Source organism: Triturus cristatus, chromosome 2_1 (genome assembly GCF_964204655.1).
Source record: "Triturus cristatus chromosome 2_1, aTriCri1.1, whole genome shotgun sequence".
In the NCBI taxonomy this organism is placed as follows: Eukaryota; Metazoa; Chordata; class Amphibia; order Caudata; family Salamandridae; genus Triturus; species Triturus cristatus.
In genome coordinates, this window is record NC_140581.1 from 193390484 (window position 1) to 193408378 (window position 17895).

The 17895-nt window shown below is 44.4% G+C and overlaps 1 protein-coding gene across 1 annotated transcript in view; it reads left to right on the top strand.

The window, feature by feature from the left end:
* Nucleotides 1-17895, top strand: part of ELAC1 (elaC ribonuclease Z 1) — a 78209-nt gene that overhangs the window by 32561 nt on the left and 27753 nt on the right. The window contains exons 2-3 of the mRNA XM_085629818.1: nt 14377-14555; nt 15020-15487. Coding sequence (XP_085485944.1) covers nt 14399-14555; nt 15020-15487 — 625 coding nt within the window. The 5' untranslated portion in view covers nt 14377-14398. The remainder of the gene's footprint in view (nt 1-14376; nt 14556-15019; nt 15488-17895) is intronic.

A 17895-nucleotide genomic window follows, 5' to 3' on the forward strand; every position in this document is an offset into this window, starting at 1 on the left:
TCTACTCCTGTCTCCTGTCACTCGTCTACCCCTCCTTTACAAAGCCTTCTCAGTAGACTCCGTTTCAGATTTTTACTAAATCTATTAGTTACAACATATAAACATCTCCATTGTCTGCTTCGCTAACCATAGAATAGTAAAGACCTTTCTCACAAGAATCCCGCTTTTCTCTAGAACAGCGCTTACCTCTGCTCTACCACGGAATTATTATTTTCGTTGACACAGTAGCACATCCCTCTACTCTGCCCTTCTAACATGCATCCATTAACTGTTTCCTCCCAGAATGCTCCAAAGAGTCTCACAATCAACTAAATGCTCATACATTCACGCACTTTCACACCAGAAAATGTAACACATCCACACAGAATCCTGCCTTTCCCGAGAACAGCGAACAGTCTGTCCCACTACAGAATTATAACACACGTTAACCAAGCAGCGCTTACCTCTGCCCAGTCCTTCAAACAAGCTCAGAGAATACCTATTACTTCTCCAGTGGTAAGCTTTAACGGCGAACCTTACGGATCCCTGGGACTTAAGACCAGAGTTTCACAGATAACCTTTGCTACCATACACACTCCTCTTATACAGAAAATATGTCCCTAATAGTAACACACGACGATGTCACTGAATCGAACCCAGACATTGCGACGCGCAACTTCAATTGTCACACGCTTTTCCCTGCATACATACAGGGCCAACAATCCCGTCTTTCCCGAGAGCAGCACTCACTTCCCTCTGCCCTACTACGGAACCGTCACCAGCTCCCCACGTTCCAAAAGCCGTACACACTACATATAACTCAATACAACGACTTCAACATATAATGTTAGAACATATATCAACATAAATCAATAAATCCAAAAGCCTATGTACAAGCAATCTATTAGATCAAGACAATAATCAAAAACCATCATACTGCTACCAGGAAACTGCTGCAGATCGGAGCTTATAAATTCTCCCTACTTCCACGGACCGAGTAATTCCACAGTCATACGCACATACACTCACCATACGCTGGGGCCCATCACACCAACATTCTATTACTCTATCCACACTGAATATACGAGAGAACTCCTAAATCAATCTGCATCTAATCTGAGGTCAATGCAACCTAATTGATTTGTCTCGAGTCATGATTTTAAACAATAAGAACACATTTGAGATCTCAATAAATGACAAAGAAATAACCACCCGACACTGGAATTCAAACAATGGTTATTTTATCTAAATTAATTCAAATGGAAAGACATCCAATAGCAAAAACGTTATTCTCATAGTTACCTATTCTAGCTAAATGTCGTAATTAGATCAGGACAGGTCTCTCAGTAAAGTCTCCCGAGTCGCCGTCCTCTCAATCAGCATCGATCCTCTCGAGCATAAGTTCGGGAAGAAGTGGCCTTAGACCCTCTCTAGTCTAACAATATTTATACTAAAACTTACACATTAAAAGTTACAAACGAGTTCTAAACGTCCGTTGAGCAGAGCGAGCAGGAAAGGATGTTGGCTCGCTACATTTAGGAAAAACCTCCGCTCTCGAATATCACAAAAATAAAAACACGGAGGAAGGAAGCACAAACTAATTCTGCAACATTCATAGATGCTCTTCTCTGAATTCTAGTGAAGCCACTGCAAGTTTATCATAATGTTCATTGTGGCTATTGTCCTCTTCCAAGGATAGCTGGCGATGAGCCCAGAGCTGCTGTCCTCACGGAAACTTTTAGCACAGACAGAGGCCGAGGTCAGGTTTTCAACCATATTCAACGAGGCCTCTCTTCATATTTCATCTACTCAAATGCAGGCTGTAAATGTCGGCCATCTTTCAATAGGCCAAAATGGACAATCTTAATTAAAAGAAACACAAAACAACGTTACTACATCGTATTGATTATACAGTGTTAATTCCCACTAAAACCCTCATGTGTATGTAATTATCTAGCCATTTGCGACATAAAGAAGCATTAAAGCATATTATTTTAAAGCGCAAACACATAACAAATAGCACTTTAGTCACACGTATTTAATTAATTTGTTCACCAACTTAGTTCACTTATTAATTAAGCCATGCAATTGCATTCCCACGTGTAATTCTTTCTTTAGTAAGGTTGATTAGTCAGAAAACTTCAACAAAATTAATATCTAGTAATTATTCTCTAGTAATTTTAATTATGACATACAAAAATATAAACTAATTGTCACACTCCTTCCTCTCCGTGCCTCGCCTGACTCACGTCATGCCCTGAATAGCTCACCAGACGCTAAGACGAGAGCGCTGATGGGGTGGTTAGCCGGATGGTGGAGACGGAACGAGAGCCAAACGGGAGTTATGACTACAATTCCCATGATCCCTGCACTTCCGCCACCCAGTCCGATCACATGATCCCTGCACTTCCGCCACCAAGTCCGATCACATGGGAAGAAACCGGAAGAGGTAAACCTTGAAAACGCCGTTCGGCGTTTCACTCGTTGCTGATTATTCTTCCGTTGCAGCCGAGATCCCCGACGTCTGCAGTTCGCCCGTGTAGGGTAAGGGTGCACATGCACCACCTGGATCATTGAGAGCCGCTGCTCTCGATATAGTTCTTACAAAGACTTCGTACTCCTGCCTAGACTTTTCTTGTGAGGCGAGAGAGACCATATCTTGCTATTCCTTGCTGAGTGATTACCTTAGTCTCCTGACTACTCTATGTTCATGTGTGTTATTATTTCGCATTCCCTGTGCACACGTTCCTGGGTGATTTAGGTGTTTAGTGGAACTTGTATATGTTCACCCTGAAAACATTAACCAACGGTTGACAGTGAAATAAATGCCACGGGGTTGAAAGAAGCATTTTAACTCCGGACCATTGTTTATTAACAGGGGGCCATGAGGCGGCAGTCTGCTCATCCCCTGTGAAGTGAAGCAAGTCAACCCTTGTGGTGTGTATGATAAGAAGCACAAATAGAGTGTTGCGGGTTGCTGGGCCACAGAGTGTGAGGACGTGTTTTCATGTTGCCTTCCTTTTGTTTCTAGAACTCTCTAGATCATTCAGAACAGGGTATTGCTTGAGTGGGATCCAGGATGAGTACACCTGGAGAAAACGTTGTTTAAGTTTGTTTGCAGGTACGCTTTCTTCCTCTAGAGTGAGTTGAACAAGCATATTAAAGAACAGGCTAATGTGTTTAGTGTCTTTTACTTTCAGATCTCCCTCCCAGCTGTTCCCATCCTTTCCTTCCCCCGCTTGACCATCCCACTCTCCTGTGCTTTAATAGCAGTCAGGGTTGGGGCTGTCGAGAGGTGGACCCCTTTTTGCATCGTTCCGCTCCCGAGGAATCTTCGAGTCAACAGAATAATCAGCCCACGAATTGACTTCCTCCTGGGCGGGTCGATGCAAAACATGGCCACATTAGAGGAAGTTGTAGGGGCCTTAGCCTTGGTACAGCAAGAACTAGCCACTTCTCGAGCCGAAACAGCAGCCTTAAAACAGAGGGTTGAAGGAATGCAACGCAACCCCTTTGATGCAGGTATGGGGCGGGTTCCTTTAGGTGGCTTTTCAGCCTCAGCCACACCATTTAGCGTAGAACTACCTACACCTATTCCCCTTGCACCTCCCGAAAGGTTTTCAGGAGATGCCCATAAGGTGCAGGTATTTATTACACAAATCCTGCTACACTTTTCGTGTAAACCCAAGGCCTTTCCTTCCAATCAATCTAGAGTAGCCTTCACCATTTCCTATTTGAACGGTGATGCCGCACAGTGGGCTGTTCCCTTGGTGCGGCGCGATGATCCACTTTTGTATGACTGGGATGCATTTCGAGACGAATTTGAACGAGTGTTTGATCGCAGGGCCGCCACCTTTACAGCTGAATGTGAACTGCTAGAATTAAGACCGGGGAATAAAGAATTAGTTGTGTATGTCAACGCCTTCCAACGATTAGTTGCAGAGACAGAGTGGCCCGAGAATAATCAACGCGCGTTGTTTTATCAGGGTCTTAAAGACGAATTGAAGGACGCATTGGCTACGATAGATCCACAACCCACCTCTTGCAAGGCTCTTATTGAACTAACCCAGAGGTTAGACCACAGATTAGCGGATCGTAGGGTGGATAAAAGGAGAGGAGAGAAAACCTCATTTCGGTTTGACCGAGCTAGACCAGCTCCTGGAGGATATAACTCTACTTCGGAACCCATGGAAATAGGTTCAGTTCGAGCCTCTCTTACCACAGAAGAGAAGGAGCAGAGACGCAAGAATGGGCTGTGCTTATATTGCGGAAAGAAAGGGCATTATGTGAGGGAGTGTTTGGCTAAACCTCCAGGAAGGGATAGAGAGGTCTTGTCCCGTAGGAGTGGGGACAATCTGAAGACGGAAAACTTCAAGGCTCAAGAAGACAAGAAGGGAGGTTCTTGGGCATAATGGCGATCCCTTCCGTACAAAACATTGATGACAGTTCGACGTCCCATTTACATGTGTCGTTACACCTCCATCTGGGAGAACAGAAACGCCCCCTCAAGGCCATGGTAGATTCGGGGGCAACTGGTCTTTTTATAGACAAGGACTTAGCTCACGCTTTGAAATTAAAACTAATACCTAAGGCAGAACCCGAAATTGTGATGACGGTAGATGGGCGACAATTGGTTTCTGGTCCCATTCGATATTGTACGGAAAACCTAGAGATATCTTGGGAAGAACAACATTGGGAAACGCTTTGTTTCAATGTGATAAAGGCACCCCAGTACGGAATCATATTGGGTCTTCCCTGGCTCCGGAAACACAATCCGATAATTGATTGGGAGAAAGAGACAATTGAATTTAATTCACCCTATTGCATAGAACACTGTAGTTCTAATCGACAAAGCACAACGAAAGGGTCCTCTCGAACGCATATGATAGCCACTGCTGAGGAGAAAAACGTTCGTTTACCTTCACCATACCACGACCTCCGGGACGTGTTTGACGAAGACCAAGCCAATATTTTACCACCGCATCGTAGCTACGACTGCCAAATTGATCTGGTTCCCGGGGCTGTGGTGACATGTGGAAGAATCTATGCGCTCACCGAACCAGAAAATGAGCATTTACGCCAATATCTAGACACGTACTTAGACAACGGGTTTATAAGACCATCCAAATCACCCGCTGCATCTCCCCTCTTTTTTATCCCTAAGGCCAATCGAGAACTCAGGGCCTGTGTGGATTTTAGGGCGTTGAATAACATCACCATTAAGAATCGCTACCCTCTGCCCCTCATTCCGGTGTTGTTAGACCAAGTACGCCGAGCGGTAATATATACCCGCTTGGATTTGAAAGGCGCTTACCATTTGGTAAGAATGCGTGCTGGGGACGAGTGGAAGACGGCCTTCCGTACAAGATATGGCTTATTTGAGTACTGTGTGATGCCATACGGCCTATGCAACGCCCCAGCCGCTTTTCAGTTCTTCTTGACCGACGTCTTGCGTGAGTTCCTTGATGTTACGGTTATCATTTATATTGACGACATCTTAATATACTCTGAGAAAGAAGAAAACCACGTAGAAGACGTTCGAGCGGTTCTGCTCACGCTACGAAAACATCGCTTATTTTGTAAAATAAGCAAATGTGAATTCCACGTGAGGAAGGTGGAATTCCTAGGAATCATTCTATCGGCTGAAGGACAAGAGATGGCAGCACGGAAAATACAAGCTGTGTTAGATTGGCTACCCCCCAAAAGCGTAAAAGAACTGCAGTGTTTTCTGGGGTTTGCCAATTTTTACAGACGTTTTATTCAGCAATTCTCGCAAGTGGCGGCTCCTCTGACCAGACTACTGAAGAAGAACGTTCCTTATGTGTGGACTGAAGGAGCCCAGAAGGCATTCACGGTGTTAAAAACCGCCTTCACCACTGCACCTATTCTTGCCCACCCTGACAGTGACATACCCTACGTAGTGGAGGCAGATGCTTCGGATGTGGCCATTGGAGCCATTTTATCACAAAGAAACAAAATGAACGGGCAATTACATCCGGTGGCCTATATGTCCCGAAAATTAAACACGGCGGAAACCCACTACACCATAGCAGAAAAAGAACTCCTTGCTATTAAAGACGCCTTTACAGAATGGAGGCATCATCTAATGGGGGCAAGACATACCGTAACGGTCTATACAGACCATCGTAACCTGCAATTTATGAAGTCGGCTCGGTTACTCACTCCGCGTCAACTACGATGGATGTTGTTCTTTGCGGAGTTCGACTTTGTGGTTACCTATAGACCCGGGGTGGAGAATAGGAAGGCAGACGCCTTATCTCGTCGTGACAATTCCCTTGCTGAGAACAAACAGGAGCCGCAGGCCATCATTCCCTCCACAAAAATTGTGGGTGTAATACAAACAGAGAACTTCCTAGACCAAGTAAAACAGGCCATTAAAAAGCCCTCGTGGAAAACCTGGATGAAGGACAATACAGACTGGCACTTAAAAGACGGTCTTCCCATGCGCCAGCATCAACTGTTAATACCTGTCTCTGCACTAAGAAAAACTGTCTTCGCTTGGTGCCATGAAGACCCATGCGCTGGACATACAGGCTTGGAGAAAACGATGGAAAAAATTCAGCGCCACTTTTGGTGGCCCAAGATTAAACAAGACATCACAAAAAGAATCCAAGAATGCGTTGTGTGCTGTCAGGCCAAGGCAGACCATAGAAAACCTCAAGGACTGCTACAACCATTACCCTCTCCAGAAGAACCTTGGGAATACATATCAATGGACTTTATAGTCAGTTTACCAAAGGATAAAGGCTGTACAACCATTTTAGTGGTCGTGGATAACCTAACTAAGTTGGGTCACTTCATAGCGTGCGCTGACTTGCCCTCCTCATCCCAATTGGCAACCTTGCTGCTCACTAATGTCGTGCGTCTTCATGGGATACCCAAAGTCATCATTACGGATAGGGGTCCTCAATTTACCAGCAAATTTTGGAAAACCTGGTGCTCAACACTTCACATAGCAAACAACACCTCCACGGCCTTCCACCCCCAGACAGACGGTCAAACAGAACGTCTGAACCAATCCTTAAAGAAGTACTTACGTTGCTACGTGGATCAAACAACGGACGAATGGGTGGACCTTCTGTGGTTAGCAGAAGTGGCCTACAACGATGCTCAGCATAGTTCCAACAAAATGACACCCTTTTTCTGTACCTATGGCTTTCATCCACGCTTTCTTCCCATAGGGAAACCTCAGTATAATGAGAAAATACCGAGTGTACAAGAAAGAGTAACAGTCATTCAAGAAACTCTGAAAACCGCCAGAAGTAATCTACAAAAAACCAAGGAACAATACAAAAAACAGGCCGACAAGCATCGTAGACCAGGTCCCACCTATATGAAGGGTGACTATGTATGGTTGTCCACAAGGAATTTCAGGTTTCGCAAATACAGTGTATTCAATCCACGATACGTGGGCCCGTATCGCATAGTGAAAAAGATTAATCCAGTGGCGTTCAAACTCGCCTTACCCAAACACATGAGGATCCATCCGGTTTTTCACGTTTCCCTTCTGAAACCATCTGCCAAACCACCTCGACAACCTACGTCTCCGGCGATAATAGATGGACAACCTGAGTACGAGGTAAAGAGAATACTCGACTCCAAGTGGAGACGCAAATCCCTGTGGTACCTTTTGGCTTGGAAGAATTATGGACCTGAAGAAAACTCCTGGGAGCCAGCAACGAACGTGCATGCCCCTCGATTGATACATCTATTTCATAAAAAGAACCCTAGTAAACCTGGCCCTCAAAGAGGGGCCCCGAAGAAAGGATGTGCTGTCACACTCCTTCCTCTCCGTGCCTCGCCTGACTCACGTCATGCCCTGAATAGCTCACCAGACGCTAAGACGAGAGCGCTGATGGGGTGGTTAGCCGGATGGTGGAGACGGAACGAGAGCCAAACGGGAGTTAGGACTACAATTCCCATGATCCCTGCACTTCCGCCACCCAGTCCGATCACATGATCCCTGCACTTCCGCCACCAAGTCCGATCACATGGGAAGAAACCGGAAGAGGTAAACCTTGAAAACGCCGTTCAGCGTTTCACTCGTTGCTGATTATTCTTCCGTTGCAGCCGAGATCCCCGACGTCTGCAGTTCGCCCGTGTAGGGTAAGGGTGCACATGCACCACCTGGATCATTGAGAGCCGCTGCTCTCGATATAGTTCTTACAAAGACTTCGTACTCCTGCCTAGACTTTTCTTGTGAGGCGAGAGAGACCATATCTTGCTATTCCTTGCTGAGTGATTACCTTAGTCTCCTGACTACTCTATGTTCATGTGTGTTATTATTTCGCATTCCCTGTGCACACGTTCCTGGGTGATTTAGGTGTTTAGTGGAACTTGTATATGTTCACCCTGAAAACATTAACCAACGGTTGACAGTGAAATAAATGCCACGGGGTTGAAAGAAGCATTTTAACTCCGGACCATTGTTTATTAACAGGGGGCCATGAGGCGGCAGTCTGCTCATCCCCTGTGAAGTGAAGCAAGTCAACCCTTGTGGTGTGTATGATAAGAAGCACAAATAGAGTGTTGCGGGCTGCTGGGCCACAGAGTGTGAGGACGTGTTTTCATGTTGCCTTCCTTTTGTTTCTAGAACTCTCTAGATCATTCAGAACAGGGTATTGCTTGAGTGGGATCCAGGATGAGTACACCTGGAGAAAACGTTGTTTAAGTTTGTTTGCAGGTACGCTTTCTTCCTCTAGAGTGAGTTGAACAAGCATATTAAAGAACAGGCTAATGTGTTTAGTGTCTTTTACTTTCAGATCTCCCTCCCAGCTGTTCCCATCCTTTCCTTCCCCCGCTTGACCATCCCACTCTCCTGTGCTTTAATAGCAGTCAGGGTTGGGGCTGTCGAGAGGTGGACCCCTTTTTGCATCGTTCCGCTCCCGAGGAATCTTCGAGTCAACACTAATGTTCGGGCTTAAACAGAAAACCCTGCTCCAGCAGCCCTGTGGAGTCATCTGGTTAGCCTATTCACTAGAAGCATGTGATGGCGTAGCAAGAGCTAGCCTCTGGGTGTTCTTGCCAGTGAAGAGGCGGAGATGGGTAGTAACAAGGAGAAATATGATTGGATCGCTTACCAGTAATCTTCATTACTCCGTGTTCTAGTCTTCCTCTATCCAGTCCTCCCTATATAAGCTGTGTGTAAACGAGATAGAATTCACTTATACATGTAAACTTTAAATTTACCCCTTGCTAATATGGCCTACACAGGATCTTCCTAGACTGTGGCACACACAGAGGCACCTACTATCCACACTTACTGATCAATCTGAACAAACACTGGACCTTGCAGTTTTTACTAAAATGGTATCCGAATGGTCAATGTCATCTCCAGGAGGCAGAGGGAGGCAAATTTAGAACTGTGGCGATGATGACTAGAACTCTTAAGTCATGAACATTACTGGTAATTAAGCATCAGTAAAATTGTATTTGAAATTTACAAGCACAATAGTGTGCAACACACAGTAAATGTTGATCAACTTTTACTTTAACCATATATATACTTTGTTATATTGCAGCTAACAAAGATGTACAAACCATAGATTAAATTACAGCTCTGCAAGTGACACTCATGTGGGATTAGACTAATACATTCTGTGAAATTTCCTGCACCGCTGTGAGGTCTAAGAATTGTCACGCAACCCAGCGTAACTACTGTGATTGGTGGGAGATGGGCAGCTTTGCAGTGTGTGCAGCAGCTGCGTATCGTGTATGATAATGTTGCACTCACACACATGCCAACATTTTAGAAGCAGAAAGTGGGAGATATTAAAACAAATAATCAGGAGACTGTAGTTCCTCTGTTGACTTTTATTGAACCAGAAGAAATTTCAGACAGGAGACCGCCAATAGAAAGCTATTTTTAGCCTTAAAAAAAAACTGAAGTCTCCTGTCTTATTCTGGTCAGTACAGCTGTAAAATTAAAAGAGAAAGGGGTGCTGCCAGCGACAAAGCCGAGGCTCGGAGGTCAGGTTTTTGAGAGCGACCATTCACATGGCGGGTGACCATGTTGTGAGCCTGAAAATGATGGGGTCTCTGTGATTGTAAGTGCGGCTTGCACGCTCCTGCCTCCAGTACAAGTCTGTAAAGTGCCACTATTAAGTGAATATGCTATGGAGGCTGTTCATAAGCAAGACTACCTTGTATTGTAACAATTACACTCTGTGACCTATGAGCCCTATTGCACTCTATGACGGATTTAATTAGTCTCTGTCGTAGCCTGTTTTTAATCCTAGTCTGGGGACGCTTGAATAAAACTAATTGCATACCTCTGAACTAGTTTTAGCTCAAATCTTTTTGATCACATCGCACTTTCTTCACCTCACCCATTTCACGTAGGCTATTTAGTATATCTCTCTCAAATAAACAAAACATCCCTGAGCTCCTCCCTCTCAAAGACGGGATTGTAGCCTGCACTATGACTAGGTTCATGGTGTGAGGAGGTTACCCTATGATGAAGCATGCCACCTTTGGGTGGGTGAGAAAAACCGACCTATGAATGGGACACTCCATTAGTACTAGCATTCTTTGTTTCCTCCACACACAGGGTTTCTTTTGTGTTTATAAATTATCACATCCAGATACGCCATCTAGCTGCAGTTTCAGTTGCGGCCGGCATGGCTTGCGGGTGTGGGAGCGGGCCTGCGGGGGGATGTCGCGCAGGGGGGGATATAATAGAGTATCAGAACTTACCTTGAGGCTGGGTCCCGCACCTTCTCGACTTCTGCTCTCCTGCCTCCGACAGGAAGGAGGCACCAAGCTCCCTCCCCTAAGCCAATCGCTACTCTGCAAGCAGCGTTGTGATTGGTTTGGTGCGCAGTAACACGGCGCTCAGCCAGGGGCTAGAGGGGTGGTCATGTTCTCAATGCAGGCTGTATTACTAAAAGTTATTACCATTTATGTTTTTGCTTCTCGCACTGTGAGAAAGAAGTGGGGCAACGCTCCTCTGCCATAGCACAGAAGCCGCCCCAGTTCAGTTTGCTGGATTTGATGATTAACCTACAGCTCACAAACTATCAAATGATATGTTGGATAAAAAGCTAACCTGCTGTTCCACTAAAGAGAGGCAGGGGAGATACAGTTCTTTTCCTGCTGCATCTCTTAACGTAACGTGTATTTGTAAAGTGCATGTTCACCAGTAGGCCTCTTGTTGCTGAATAACAGATGTGCATTGTTAACCAACTCAATGGTACTCATTTTATTGACCTCAGATGGATGAAAGGCATCAGCCAGGATTTGAACCTGTGGCCATGAGGTCAAACACAGGCCCCTGCACTGGATGCATTAGTCCACTGAGCCATCAGACCCGGCAAAGCCTGAATGAAAATCGCATACTGGTAACAGGACGTTATTAATTGCATAGTTGCCTGACAAGGTTAGATCTGGTGATGGCACTCTCAGTTTTCTTACTAGTTGAATCAGCTTGTGCATCATCTTCTGAAACAATGCTACCCTAGGCCGGCCATTGGGGAAGGCAACCTTTACTTTTGTTATAAATTTCCCCTGAAAGGAAGACCTCCTAGAATGGACTCGATGAAAGGAACGTTTCTCCACGACAGTCTAGTGTCTAGAAAACCCCTCCAATAGATTTATGACGAGGAAGTCAGACTCTTTCCATCTATTTTGTTACACTAGTAATCTGTGTGTGGGGTAGAGTTCCAGCAGAGGCCTTGGAGGGAAACTCAATAATGAGGAACATGTCTCTCCTCTTGCAGTGTTGTTGGACTTTTGGGAACTATAGCAACTCGATATCTTTTTTAATCTGGGCTTGCACATTTTCCAATTATGCACACTTAGGCAGTCCTGTATTGCACATATTCACCGAGCCTCATTCTTTGTGCAAAGTTTAGACATGCTTCAAATGAGGCTCAATGCTGGACATTAGGGTGATATAAAAAGCTGAAATGGAGCTCAGGGTATATTGGATGTTACCCAGGGGGACACAGCCCCCGCTGTCAAGACTCACTCAATGAAATGTGGAATAGTTGGAAAGTAATGGGCCGTGAATCAAGCAGACCTGCATTTCAGTCTTAGTTCTCCTACTTGACCAAATAGCTTTTTTGGCAACTAATTTTCTTCTTGTGCCTTTGTTCCTTTGTAAGCCAATATCTGATTGTTAGACCTGTCAGCCCTTTGGGTGGTCCCTCCTCATCGTTATTTATTTTGTCCCACTTTTGCCTCAAACCCTGTTATAATTTTTCCTTTTTGGGAACCACCAGACTTTTTAGTGTTGATGCAGGGTCAGGGAGCCATTTTCCCTACCCCTGGAACTTCTGTCTGAGGGCCTGAGACACATAATGGTGGCCACCCATTGTCACCTGTGACATCATCAGAACCCACTGGAGATTTCTAGAACCTTCCATAACATTCTAGAACCCTGTGACAGTGAGAGGCAGTTTAGAATGTTGGGAGGCCATCTCAGAGTGGCAGTTGGCAACTGACTGGAGAAGAGAGAGGACAGAGATAGAAGGAGGTCGGAGTAAGGCAGCAGAGGTGGAAACCAGTGCTTGGAGTGGGGTCCAGAAACCCACCCTTGATGCTAGTCTCTACTGACCAAGCCCAACCTAAAGCCCTGTGTGGGACCAAGACCAGAAGAACCATCTTAAGGAACTGAACATTTGGAACAGGCCTTAAAGAAGAAGAACAGCAAGCTCCTGACCTGTTCAGCAGTGTCCTCCTGGAGTCCTGACGTCGAGAAGCCTGGAGACCTGAGGCCTGAGGTAGAGAAGCGGCGCTAACAGAAAGCAGACGTCGTACCCGGAGCCGCCAGAGGTCGAGTGAGGGTGCCGACGGAGGTCGTGGAGAGGCACCGGAGGTCGAGTAAGGAGTCACCCGAGGTCGAGTGAGGGCGCCGACAGAGGTCGTGGAGAGGCGCCGGAGGTCGAGTCGGGAGTCACCTGAGGTCGAGGTGAGGCGTCGACGGGGGAGTGAAGTCCGCCCACCGGAGTCGCCGGAAACTGAGGTGAAGCGCGCCGGAGGTCGGGAGTGGAGATCGCACTCCGGAGACACCAGGAAGCGGGGAGTCCGAGTCCCTGCGACGCCGGAAGGCGACATCGAGTCGAGACCGCCCAGCGACATCGAGTCGAGATCGTCCAGCGACATCGAGTCGAGACCGCCCAGCGACATCGAGTCGAGATCGTCCAGCGACGTCGAGGCCGCCCAACGACATCGATCCGGAGCCGCCACACGGCGTCGACACGGCGCCGAGCGGAGTCGATCATCGTGAAAAGGACAGTAAGTGGTAAAGGGGGCGTCTGAGGCCCTGTGGAGCCCTAAAAGACCATCCTAGGGGTTAAAGGGGTGTTAGAACCAGCCTGAGAGTGCCAGGGGTGAACTGAGACTGGTACAGTGACCTACATAAAGAGCTGTGTAGTTTGGAGGGCCAGATCTGTAGATTACTCTTGTTCTGCCTCAGCTTAGGCCCCAGCCTTGACCAATCTAGGTGGGACACCCCCATGCCATCCAACTGACCATAAGCTGTGTATGGGCAAAGTAAGACCAAGTGACCTCATGGAAATGATCTGAATTGTAATTGTCATTGATTGTTTTACCTTATTTATTGAAGGTGCTTTATTTATTGTCTTCCACTAATTTATTCCTGCACTGTATTTATTGTCTGACTGTATTTATTTGCCATCTGTATTTATTACACATCTATTTATTCCTTGCTAAATGATGACCTGAACCTATTTATTGAAATTCCAAAGTAGTATTATTTACTTGACCTGCTCTTTTGAAGGAAAATCTTATTGTATTGTATTTATGTTATGAAACCTGCAACTAAGAGAAAATAAGATAAAGACATATATATTTTCAACTTGTCTCCCATAATTTTTACGGTGTAGTGTCGTTTTTGGAACGGATGAACGCATGGTTATTGTGAGGATGTGACGTACGCTTAACACGGTGCCTGACCCCCAACCGCTCGAGCCAAGCTACCATTGTGCTGGGAACCTGGTGACTGCTAACCCGGTTGCCCGGTTTCCAACACTGATTAACTAGAGTCTCGATATCAGAAATGAGCATTAAGGACACGTTCCTAGGAGAGGCCGCCAGCGCAATTTTCATTCAGACATGATTATGATTCTGTCATAATTACATAGCTGAATGGGGATAGTAGGTGGAAATGACGACTTGGACCACCATTGTCCCTGATTAATGAAACACCATAACAACCTATGCTGTCACAAATTTTTACATTATTGCAGTGAACAACAATGGGACGAGTTCTGATGCGATTTTAGTGATGCAATGCCCTGAAGGGTTTTTGCATTTCTCTTGAAAGTCCTAATAATGAAAGCCTTTCTCCCTCAAAATCAGTTGCCTATAATGCTCAGTTTTAGTTCATAACTATGTACATTTTTATCTTTTTAGATATTTCATTGACGAGGTAAAGATGACAATGGATGTGACCTTCTTAGGTACAGGATCAGCATATCCAGGGCCCTCCAGAGGAGCATCTGCCTTAGTTCTTAGGAATGAGGGAGAGTGTTGGCTGTTCGATTGTGGAGAAGGAACTCAGACCCAATTTATGAAAAGCAACCTTAAAGCAGGTCAGTGAAGTCTCCATTACGGTCTCCTTTTCATATTATTTATTTTCAGACGTATGGGTGTTTAGGTCTATTCCTGGATAACACTAGGTCTCTTATATATTCAAATAACTAGAATAGCAACGTTCATTAAATGGTTGCCCAGTGATTGTATTTGCTACAGATAAATTAAAACAGAAGAACATTGGGTGGCTTTTATTTCCACCGTGGCATAATACAAGGGTTACAGTTACACTATTATGCCACCTATTTTTTAATGCTGTCAGCATTTGCATAGTGTCACCTATCACACGTAAGGCACTGTAATGTTTTCTCATTCTGGGCTTTCTTATCACGCTGTTCTAAGTTTTATGTGTTTAATACATACTCAATGTGTAATTGACTGGAATAAAACCTATGTAATAAAAATATAATAAAATCCTTTAAAAAAAAATGTAATTGACTGGCATTTGTAAATTTCTTTTTAGGGAGAATAACTAAAATCTTCATAACGCATCTGCATGGGGACCACATGTTTGGGCTTCCTGGTCTTCTTTGTACAGTTAGTCTCCAGAGCAGTACAACAACTGAGAAGCAGCCCGTGGATATCTATGGGCCAGTAGGACTACGCAGTTTCATCTGGAGCAGTCTGCATATCTCCCACTCTCAGCTGGTCTTCTCCTACAGAGTACATGAACTGGTTCCTTCGGCAGATCAGTGTCCTTCAGAGGAATTTAAGGACTTGTCACTTCATAATGGACAGGAAGATTCCTCCAGAGAAGTGCAGGGAAGGACCATTCTCATGGATCCTATAGAAAGCTGTTACACGTTGATTGATGATGATCAGTTCATCGTCCGGGCTTTCAGACTGTTTCACCGCATACCTTCCTTTGGATTTGCAGTTGAAGAACGAGCACGTCCTGGAAAACTGAATGTACAGAAGCTGAAGGAGCTCGGTATGTACATGTATTTTTCAATCTATTTTACTCCTTGCTGTTGTTAGTCTATTTTTAGAGGATTATGCTAAAAAAAAGCAACTTGTTTGCCAAACAGACCAAATTATAACAAATCGCTCTCATGTTTCCTAGTCTTCAAAAGTAACATAACTGCAAATAGAAAATCCATAAATAATCTTCTGTTTTGTTCTGGCTTCACTGATTTGTCAAAGGCCACATACAAACCCAGCAGTCGAAGTAACATAACATGCATTTGTAAAGCACACGTTCACCCCCCAAGGGGTACCTTGGCGCTGAATAACAAATGTTTATTGTTACCCAACTCAATGGTACTTATTTTATCGACCTCAGAAAGGATGAGTGGACCCGCTGGGAATTGTACTTGTGACCATGAGGTCGAACACAGGCCACTGCAGTGGCTGCATTGTCCTCGGTTCCAGTTAGGTCTGTGTGACCTCACACGTCTAAACAGTCACTGCCAGATGCAAGCCTAATTGCCTAATGAGAAAGCCAGTTGCTTTTTCAAATGAGTTTGTGTTGTATGGTTATAATTGTTTCCATTAGCCCATGTTACTTGAATGTAAAAGACTGACATACTGCTTCCCACAATCTATGGCACAGCTTATTACGTAGGCACAAAATAAATTCCATTCATTGCTAAATCATGTAGCTTGTCAAGCAAGGTACTTCAAAAATGTTAGTGAAAAGCTTGATGCACATGCTAACTTAGGCCAAATATATAGAGAAAATTCTTATTGAGTGTCTTATGTCACAATCCTCTGATTCTAATTAGTTTCCGAAATTTATGGTATTGCAAAGAATCTCTGGGGTATTCAGAAAATGTTTTACAGGTATAGATTAACTGGCGTAGGTAGGCCCATTAAAAAAACACACAGGCAGGTTTTCTCCCAGATAAAAAAATCAGTTTGAGCAACAATGATGCAAAAATGTGCATTTCCGTATGTAACTTTATTTTCTCTGTAAATTTCCTTCCTCTACGCAACACCATTCATTTCACAAATCTGAAACTTAGTTACTTTTGTCTTTTTAGAGGAATACATGTATAGCAAATCTTATTAAACTACATAGATTCAAAATGCTCTTGACCAGAAAAAACTCGTTTTATAGTGGTGCAATGTCTGTATGGACCTGTCTGACCCTGATCTCAGAGCAAAACTGAAAATAAGACTTGTTCAAAGGTGAACCTTCAACGTTTTTATTGACTCACCGGTTTCTCCTTGCTGCTGTTGGTATTTCTCCCTGTCCCGTTCCAAAGACCTAGAAAGTAGATACAATACACACATTCATTGACACAACACACCTTTCACCTTCCGGTCAACAATGGGTGATCTAAAGAACTATGCCCTGAATGCCTTGCAGACCCTTATCAAAAGAGAACAGGAAGTGTGTATGTATGTATGTTATGCTATATATATATATATATATATTCAATGAAAAAACCATAGGTTTCACACATGTTATAGTTAGCTGGACATTTTACTGATAAAAAACCAATGAAATTCCCCTGTTATAGTTAGTGCAGGCAACTATAACTCACGTGACCGCAATCCTCTGCTGATGCTACTACTGTATTTAGACACTTATTTGCCCATGTCTTCTTCCATTAAATTTTAGCTATACATATATTTCAAATATTTTTTTTTCATAAAAACACATATGTCATCAGCAGAGGATTTTTGACCTTGGGGGAACTGTAGGGACCCATTAATCAAGGATAGGTGGTAAGGAGCTGTTAAAACAGTCCCTTTACATGTTTTTTGCCTTTGTTTTTCCTCTCCGCTTAAGAGTGCGAGAGAGAAAATGGCGGCCGCCGCTTCCTGGTTTCGACCGATTCGAATGTTTACTAAGATCTAACAGCCAATCAGAATCGCGCTCGCGCACGTCACCGTACGCGTACGGTAAGCGCACCGTAAGCGCACCGTAAGCTGGCTCAGATATATATATTGATTTAAAGGCTATTTTCTCAGAATCTACTGAACAGATTTACACCAAACCTACAAAAGGCACTTCCTTGACCTGTAGACTACCTCTCTGCCAAATTTCAAGGACCTCTGTTCAGCCGTTCGGGCTGTAGCTGTGTCTAAAGGTCCTATGGAAAAATGCATGGGAAAAACGCGTTTTGGGACCCCCCTTTTTTCTCAGCCCCCACTTGACGAATCCCCCCGAGACTTTCAGGGAAGGAGCGGAGCGTAGCGCCCCACCTATTTTGAAAATGTCGCGGGGATTCGTCGACCGGCGCAAAAGTTATTCCAAATAGAATGTTGCGGATTTCCTATGGAAACGTGGTCCTATCTATAACTATATAACTATATATATATATATATATATATATATATATATATATATATATATATATATATATATATATATATATATATATATATAAA